Source organism: Eublepharis macularius, chromosome 15 (assembly GCF_028583425.1).
Source record: "Eublepharis macularius isolate TG4126 chromosome 15, MPM_Emac_v1.0, whole genome shotgun sequence".
Classification (NCBI taxonomy): domain Eukaryota; kingdom Metazoa; phylum Chordata; class Lepidosauria; order Squamata; family Eublepharidae; genus Eublepharis; species Eublepharis macularius.
In genome coordinates this window covers 23904023-23912180 of record NC_072804.1, presented here as the reverse complement: position 1 = coordinate 23912180, position 8158 = coordinate 23904023, and the positions used below count along the sequence as shown (strand labels likewise).

Below are 8158 nucleotides of genomic sequence, written 5' to 3'. Positions count from 1 at the left end.
TCAAGCTCTGCCTTTGGATGATGTGGCCGGTCATCATGACCGATCACCCATCCCATGTTGATTTCATTCACTGGCGTTCATCGTTGACGTGCACTTGGAATGCCTTTAACATTAACACTAATGTCGTCGTTGTTCCATTGAACCGCTGTTTCGGATTGGCGTTAATTCAATCCTTGCTGTCCAAACTCGCGCATGCGGCATGCCATTTCTTGACCGTTACTTCCCGCGGAAACTTTCCCATCCTTTCCCATGATCCAATGCATGTGGTAGCATTTTATTGACAGACATTCTGCAGCGGAGCACGGAGCCTCAGCTATAAATCTGTTCTAGCACTTAGAACGAGATCTCAGGAGTTCAGGTCAGGTATTTTCAAAATTGTCGAGATGAGCGAACATAGGCATGCCGCCTCCCGTGGAATTGCTTGGAGGGAGAGGGAAATATTGGATCTCCTCTCCTTCTGGGGGGAGGAAAAAATACAGGAAGCACTGAAGAGTTCCTATAGAAATATCGATTATTTCGAGCGCATTGCAGCCCAGATGGCCCTTCGGGGACATAAAAGGACAGCTATGGAGTGCAGGTCAAAAACAAAAACGATGAGACTGGATTACAAGAAGGTAGTGGCGCACAATTCAACCTCTGGAAATGCTCCCATTACCTGCCCGTATTTCAGGGAGCTTGACAGCATTCTCCGGGGGGATGCAAGCGTGAAACCAAAACGAGTGTCAAGAAGTCTTGGCGTTGTGTCCCTGGGGCGGCAATTGAGAGACCCGTGTCCAGTGTCTGATGGCTCGGAGGAGCTTTTTTCGCACGACCTCTTCACCATAGATCATGGACAGATTAGAAGCTCCACTCCATGCCAAGTGGGTGAGTGAAAACCACTTTTACTGTGGAGGTTTGAAAAGTGCTCATTATAGAGACGCATGAAGTAATATCATGACATTCTTTCAATTGACACAGGTGTGAGAGAGAATGTACCTGAGGTTGAGGCAGAGATTGACACTGATGCCACTGTGGATGGCCTTGAAGACAAAGGTGAGTTTGATGAGTTTCATAGGAAAACATCCATATATTGCAGTGATTAACCCTTTAACCTTGATTAGTTATATCTAGTTGCAGGTGTTCTTTGATCTATCGTGGTGAAAAGACAGCTGGAGTCTAGAATCGTGAGGATATGGGACACCACTTCAACACAATTGGATCCATGTTTGGACCACGTGTTCAGGAAAACACGTTATGTTTTCAATGTTTGAGAAACTGTGCTTTGTTTCATTTGTGAAAATTGCAGAGCCTGAGACCCAAGCTACAAGTGATGCCTGACAGGTTGCAAACTTGTTAGCCTTGCTAAACTTTTGATGGGAGAAGTGGGCTTCCTTGATTTAGCGCTTGTCTCTCCAATGCAGCTGCAAGACCAGGATACCTACAGTTCCCATCAGAAATTGAGGGAAGCGGACAAGTGTCCGCCCTGTGTCAGGCGTCGCTTGCAGCTTCACCCTAAGCCACTTCCTTCCTGTGTTTGTGTGAACTTCTGTATCCTGCCAGGAATTGGTTTTATGCCAGGACATCAAATCCACCCACTTAACTCACAATTAAATCTGTGAAAACCTCTCCTTTATTTCTAGAGTCTGATGATCCGTGTCCTGACGGTCAAGAGGAAACAATTAGCAACAACAGCTCCAGCACATCTGGTCTTGGCAGCAGCAAAGGTATGTTTTCTCGGTAACGAAATAAAGGGCTAGCAATCGCATAGCATCTCTATGGTTTACCATCAGTAAGAGTTTGTTCACCAAATTTTCAAATTTGTTTCTGCAGATAAAGCTAAATTAAACTTGGCGACGTGATATGTAACCCCGGCAGCAGTGTCATGTTAACGTCATTGTGTGTTTTGGGGGGTGGTGGGTCCCCTTGGTACCAATTTTGGCTTGAGTCAAAAGGGAAGTCACCAAAGTTTCTTGGCCGGAACTATGGACCAAATGAACAGCACCCTCACATCAGCTTCACATTGATTGAATCCTTGGGTAACATCAGGCAAAAAACGTCAACTGTACAGGTTTTTTCTCCCCCCAGGGCATAGATGTAAAAACCATGTCTGTTAAACATGGCAAGGAGTGTTGATTCTCAGCAGGAGACCAAAAAAAAATCCTCAGCATGGGACTGCACACGAGATTCTGTTGATTGATCACTCAAGGGACAATAACTGTGCAGAAAAGTCAATGTCATGCTCTGGATTATGTTTGTTTTTTGATGTTTTTTTGGCTTTTTATCAATTCACAGAATCACCTTTGAAATCAGTGGCGGAGCTATCACCTGGCACACGCCTATCAGCCATTAGATCCAGAAGAAGAAGAAATGCTGGCCTGTTTTCTGTGGCGGACAAGATGATGAGTCAGTCAGGGGAAGAGCACAAGGCACAGATCAATGAATGGCGCATAGACCGCAAGGATAGCAACAAATGGCATGAAGAAGAAAGGAGGTTGCAAGTCGAGTTCCTAGAGGAGACCAGGAAGGAAAGAAATGATTTTAGGGATGTGTGGATGCAGAATCTGCATGTAATGGAATCTGCAGTAACCACTCTCCAAACACTTGGGGAAATGTTGGTGAGTCAGCACCGGGGAAGGTCAGCAAATGCTTGTGAAAAGGGTGACAGCAACTCAGAAAACATCCCACCTAGGTCTGCCACGGCAAAACGTGCATGCGTTGGAAGGGCTCGTGAAAGGCTGACTCTTTAGCATTACTGGACTAAGATGTTTCCGTTTGAATTAACGGTCCCGTTTCCCCATTTTCACTGTTACACTGTTGTTTGTATTACATTGGAGTGTTTTTCAATGCCACTACTTGTTTTACTCCTGACGGCCAAGACATCAATAAACAAGGGGACAAATGGTAACGTTAACAGTTCTTGATTTATTGAAACTAAAGAGAAACTCAAGGGGTGGGAAAGATTGATGCCTCATGCCAGGGCAACAATTACTGATTTTGTTGGCCATGAGCTTCCCTGGCTGACAAGCTGGATTCTTCCATCTCCCGTTGCCTCCTTTCGATGTTGTCCAGCCTCCGGCCAAAGCGCATCATACGACCCTCGTATGTGGCCATACGTCTCTGGATGCTGTTGACTAAACAGAACAAGAATTTTTTAGGCGGTTGCATTGTTTACTGTGGCTGCTCTCCAAAGCACATTTATAGAGTTGAACCCACGTGATGCAGAGGTGCGCCCATCCATGCTCTCCACCAAGGCAAATAGGTCATCAAGAGTTCTTCCCTGGCGGCGGGGGGCGGTCTCTGGCGCTGTACTGGTGGATGGAGCCGCTTGAGTTGAATCCGATGTACCCGGACGATCCCCAACCTCCTCTGTCACAATAGAAAAACATATCATTTTTAAGGGTGTTATCTAACCATCATCTTGATGGCCAATCAGAAATGAAACATTGTTTTCCAAATTTAAAAGAAAATTCTGTATTAAGGTTCAAGTGAGTCAAGATATGAGAACACAGTTTGAGACACGCACTCCAGTGTTGCCATGCATGTTTCTAACGCAGAGGGTCTGAAACCAGTTTAAGATTTTGAGATAATCCATGTATGGATAGGTGACCATATAGGTCTGGAGAGGCTCCTTCGTGGTTAGAGAAAAAAATTTAAACAGGAGGGATTAATTTGAAGGTGATCTACATAGAGCAAGATATCATCAGTGTGTGTGTGCCAGGAAGGGGCGCCCGGGGGAAAAAAACCTGTGAATTCAAATGCCAGCGTTTGGATTCCTGTGAAGAGATCCAATGCTGCCGTTCAAATTGCGTTTACAGTTGCATTTGGATGGACAAACAGTCAATTTCCATTATCACAGCAATGACAAAAGTTTCCTGATTCACAAATCGGTGAAATCCACATGATTTTGCGGTGTTTAACCCTGGGAGCAATAAACATTTATCCTGGAAGCGCCCTTGGGTTCAAAGTGATAAAATTGTGGAGTGCACATTCGAGAATCACAATTCTCTTAGTTTGTTGCATGGTGGTAAAAAGAGAAAAAACTCTGATATTGAGCTGGAGAGGTTATGGCAGAGTAGATTAACACCTCTGTAAACTACAATATCATGCCCTTATCTTTTTGGCACACCATGCATCTAACTATGAGAAGTACGATTTGAGAAAACTTGGGCCATCCTTAAAAATTCTCGGTCTTGACGGTGCAGGAAAATGTGGTCACACCAATGTTTACTGTAAGAAACAGTCTTTTGAATCTATGAATGGTGGACGGTAAGCACTTGTTTGGACCACGGTGCTGTGATGCTTTGGATGAGGTTGCTTCACAGGGCCAAGCTACACATGACGAATGACACTTGAATGGCGAGTGGTTTGAGTGGAGGGCAAGTGAACAGGGAGAAATACACTTGCCATTCAAGTGTCATTCGTCATGTGTAGCTTGGCCCGCAGACCACTAAGATGTCACCTTTTCGATAACTCATGTCTGCTCTAAACTTTCCTTTAAATTGGAAAATGGTCACGTTGCAGGTGATGTTGGTCTGTGGAGAATGCAAAACTGAAAGAATCTGCCACCTGACATCATGCCAGGGCAGCCTTTGGCGCAGAATGTTCTTGACACTTGGATGGCATCACCCAAAGTGGGTGGAGGGGAATGGCTATTTAGATGCTGCATAATGCAATGATACTCCTCATGACACCCACCTGCATGTGCCAACTCCTGGTGCACCACGTTGCTCACAGGGGAGGAGCCTGCCGCACTGGCGTGCTCCATCTCATCGGAGGCTTCCCCCTCTGGCTCCTCAGGTTGACTCATCGGCTCATCTCTCCTCCTAAGAGCAGCTGTGGAAATCAGGAAAATATCTTTTTTTATAAAATGGCCTCTATGAAAACCTTGTAATCATACTATCAAAACTTTACTGACACCCCAGCAAATGCTTTTCCCCAATCCACGCATGCATGAGGTTATGTGGAGTGGTCTGCAAATGTGAATTCTATTGTCCTACAGTATCGATGTTTTGAGAAACAAATTTGGCTTGAACATCCTGTCCATGGGGAGCTATCATGGGGCGGTTTGGCCATTCAAACAGGGTTCGGTATTGTTAAAAAAGCACAAGCATACACCCGCTTCTAGGGTGGTCAGGCACAGCAGTGAACAATGTCCAAGATCTGCGGTTTTTGGACCACCACTCACCAATTCCTCAGCTCAATGTCCTTGAAAAAAATTCAAAATCAAAACACAAGCATAATTGTCATAGGCATAATTTTATCATCGAGACCTCAACTCACCACCATGATATCGGTTCCTCCAGCTGGGTTTCCCTGCTGCCTCCCAGAGCCTCATCATTTCGGCAAAAAAGGGGGGCTTCCCACTCTGCCTTGGAATCCCTTGCCAGGACTCCAAGGCATCGTAGAAAGCCCCCTTGACGCGCTTAAACTTGGACCGGCATTGTTCGGTGTTCCTCTCAAAGCCGGCCTCACGCATACGAGTGGCTACCCGACTGAAGTGCTGCCTGTTGGGAAGGTGGGTGCTCTTCATGAGGATTCCTGCCTTTCCCGAGCTGAGCACCAGGTTAAGCAGGGCACGGACCTCGTCGTCCCTCCAAAAGACACCTTTCCCGCCTGAAGCCATGATTTCAATGAGACGGTATGTCGACACAGTAATGAATCTTCAACGCGCATGATCGGCGGCTACACGCGCCCGTTATTTGCGCGGGAGAATCTTAACGACGGAGGCTTAGAGGCGTTTTTTTTATTAAATGGACCCGTGTCCACCCCGCGCTCTTTGCTTCCCGGCTGTACCCACGAAAGCATTAAGTGGACAATGGGAATGACAGTGTCAAGTGATAAGAATTTTTTTTTTAACATATTAATGAGTGACGTGAGGGTTGGGTGATAACCCTTGTAAGGTTCCCTGAGAAATGACCACACAATAGCCTGTAGACCATCACTGGGAAGGACTTAAACCAACGCGGGGTGAACAGATTAGCTGTGTATGAGTCCACTCTGCACATTCCGGAGCAGAATTGGTTGTTCAGAGACAGGGCCATCTGTGTGCCGGTGAGTGTGATTTTGAGTGTCCATGATCTCCAGGATGCACCTCCACGAACAACAACATCGACTGGGCAAGATTGCAATATTTTTTTTAAAAATGGAAAGGGCAATGTGTGGAGCACTAAATTGTTTGCAAGAGGAATATAATGGTTTTCTGATTTGTTTTATTTATTGATTGTTCACTGGTCTTGTGATGATGTGTATTTTTTTATTTTAGATCAGGAGAAAGAAAACAGTTCAACAATGAGATCCAAAAACATATTTTTGGTTTATTTTTGAGCCAACACAGCAAGGGCTCGTGACAGGATAATAATAAAAAATCGTTTAAAGGACCACCACAATCGGATTTCTGAAACATCCATTGGTGGCATGGTAAGCTCTACTCTCTTGATCCTGCGGCGGCCATGAACCTTGCCAAGGCCTCCCGCACTACCTTTCCTGCTGCGAGATTCTCACCATTTGTGGCCATGTCATCATCCTCATCAGCCTGTATGCGAATGGGTTCTGGTGATTCCAGGTCACCCAACACCGGATGACCCCTTTCCTCACACAAGTTATGTAGGACAGCACAAGCAGTGACAACAGAGACCACATTTTGTTCTCTGACCTGCAGACGCCTGGACAAACAACGCCATCTCCCCTTATAACGACCAAAACAACATTCCACCTTGTTGCGAGCCCTGCAAAGTCTCCTATCAAAGTCTCGGTGATGTCCCGCTTCTGCTGTCCGGCCGTATGGCTTCATCAGCCAGGGACGCAAGGGGTAGGCACCATCCGCAATGATGATCGGTGGAACCACCACACCATCCAAATCCAGGCAAGGGTTCCCAGGAACCAGGGAGCCGGCATCCATGGCAATACAGAGGGCGGAGTGGGTAAAGACAAAGGCATCATGATTTTTCCCACTCCACCCTACCTCCACGTCGATGAAGCGTCCTGATGAGTCTACAGTTCCTTGAAGAAGAATGGATGAATAGTTCTTCCGATTCCCATATTGATCGGGCCTTCCCCCCGGAGCGCAAATGGGAATGTGGGTGCCATCTATAGCGCCTATGCAGTGCGGAAATCCAAGGCGATCGAAGCCATCCATTATCTGTTTCGAAAAAGGAAAATAAATTAATCAGACATGTTTTGGGGTTACTCAAACAGCACTCACAGAAGTTTAGGTGATTGTTATTCAAGATTATATCCACGCTCACGGGCATCTGTCAGCGTAAGGCACATCAATGCGCAAGTGTGAGATTCCTAGTTGTCCAGTCAGAACCTAGACATTTTTTGGATGGTCAAATAAAAGCAACTGATATGATTTTGGCACAATGATAAGTCGGAAGGACGACATCACATTACAAAAAAAAAAAATTTTCCACAGTGCAACCTACCTTTCCAACGTCGGGACCAATGCATATTGTTTTCGAGAGAAGTTCTAGTTCCACAGCAAAGCAGAACTCTATTACCGAGGATGCGACCGTGGACCGTCCGATGCCAAACAAGTCGCTCGCCACCTGATAGCTTGACCCGTTGGCGAGGTACCACACCGCTACGGCGACTCTCCTCTCCACGGATAATGGCACACGCATGGTGGTGGTTTGACGTTCGAGACGTGGCCGTAGAGCCTCCACCAACTCAAGAAATGTTTGCTTGGACATTCGGAAACGCTCCATCCAACAATGATCATCCCAGTAGCCCAAAACGATGGCATCCCACCAGTGGAGGCTTCGTGGGTAAACCCAGTGCTCCCGTGGCTCTTCAAGTTCTGCCAAGGCAAACCATCGCCGAAACCTGTTTCTAGGTGGTGCACGAAGGTAGCGGCGGTAAGCGGAGTGCCGGTTTCTGAAAAATAGCAATCTGGCAGCCGCACGTCTCCTCCTGCAGATGTACCTTTTATAGGAAAGGCACATGAATGTCGAGCAGCGGAGCATAATCAGAAGGACATGAGCCATCAGAAAAATGATCGTTTCCCGGGGTGCCATCCTACCCTCTCCAAGTCACCTGTAACTCCCACAGAGACAGGAATGACTATCAGTCCAATTTTAAAGCTGTTCAAATTTTGGCGCCTCCACGGGGATCCAATAACCTTTTAAGAGGCTGGTCCGAAAACTGACCAATGACAGGGAAGGAAGGGAACGCGGATTCG

The 8158-nt window shown here is 46.4% G+C and overlaps 2 protein-coding genes across 2 annotated transcripts; one reads left to right on the top strand and one right to left on the bottom strand.

The window, feature by feature from the left end:
• Positions 1 to 273: 273 nt before the first annotated feature.
• Positions 274 to 2762, top strand: LOC129343591 (myb/SANT-like DNA-binding domain-containing protein 7). The gene is made up of 4 exons (XM_054999884.1): positions 274 to 864; positions 958 to 1032; positions 1620 to 1703; positions 2272 to 2762. The coding sequence occupies exons 1-4, from the start codon at positions 384 to 386 to the stop codon at positions 2724 to 2726; spliced, it is 1095 nt and encodes a 364-aa protein (XP_054855859.1). The 5' UTR covers positions 274 to 383; the 3' UTR covers positions 2727 to 2762.
• Positions 2763 to 6348: 3586 nt separating this feature from the next.
• Positions 6349 to 7626, bottom strand: LOC129342790 (uncharacterized). The gene is made up of 2 exons (XM_054998677.1): positions 7404 to 7626; positions 6349 to 7117 (listed from the first exon to the last, which is right to left on the bottom strand). The coding sequence occupies exons 1-2, from the start codon at positions 7599 to 7601 to the stop codon at positions 6404 to 6406; spliced, it is 912 nt and encodes a 303-aa protein (XP_054854652.1). The 5' UTR covers positions 7602 to 7626; the 3' UTR covers positions 6349 to 6403.
• Positions 7627 to 8158: the final 532 nt, after the last annotated feature.

What these genes read in the sequence shown, in the direction of transcription:
- LOC129343591 (XM_054999884.1), top strand. Translation starts at nt 384, where the DNA reads ATGAGCGAACATAGGCATGCCGCCTCCCGTGGAATTGCTTGGAGGGAG. An exon ending in GGATGGCCTTGAAGACAAAG is followed by an intron (nt 1,033 to 1,619) that starts GTGAGTTTGATG and finishes CTTTATTTCTAG; the next exon opens with AGTCTGATGATCCGTGTCCT. An exon ending in TGGTCTTGGCAGCAGCAAAG is followed by an intron (nt 1,704 to 2,271) that starts GTATGTTTTCTC and finishes ATCAATTCACAG; the next exon opens with AATCACCTTTGAAATCAGTG.
- LOC129342790 (XM_054998677.1), bottom strand. Translation starts at nt 7,601, where the DNA reads ATGCGTGTGCCATTATCCGTGGAGAGGAGAGTCGCCGTAGCGGTGTGG. An exon ending in TTGGTCCCGACGTTGGAAAG is followed by an intron (nt 7,118 to 7,403) that starts GTAGGTTGCACT and finishes TTTTCGAAACAG; the next exon opens with ATAATGGATGGCTTCGATCG.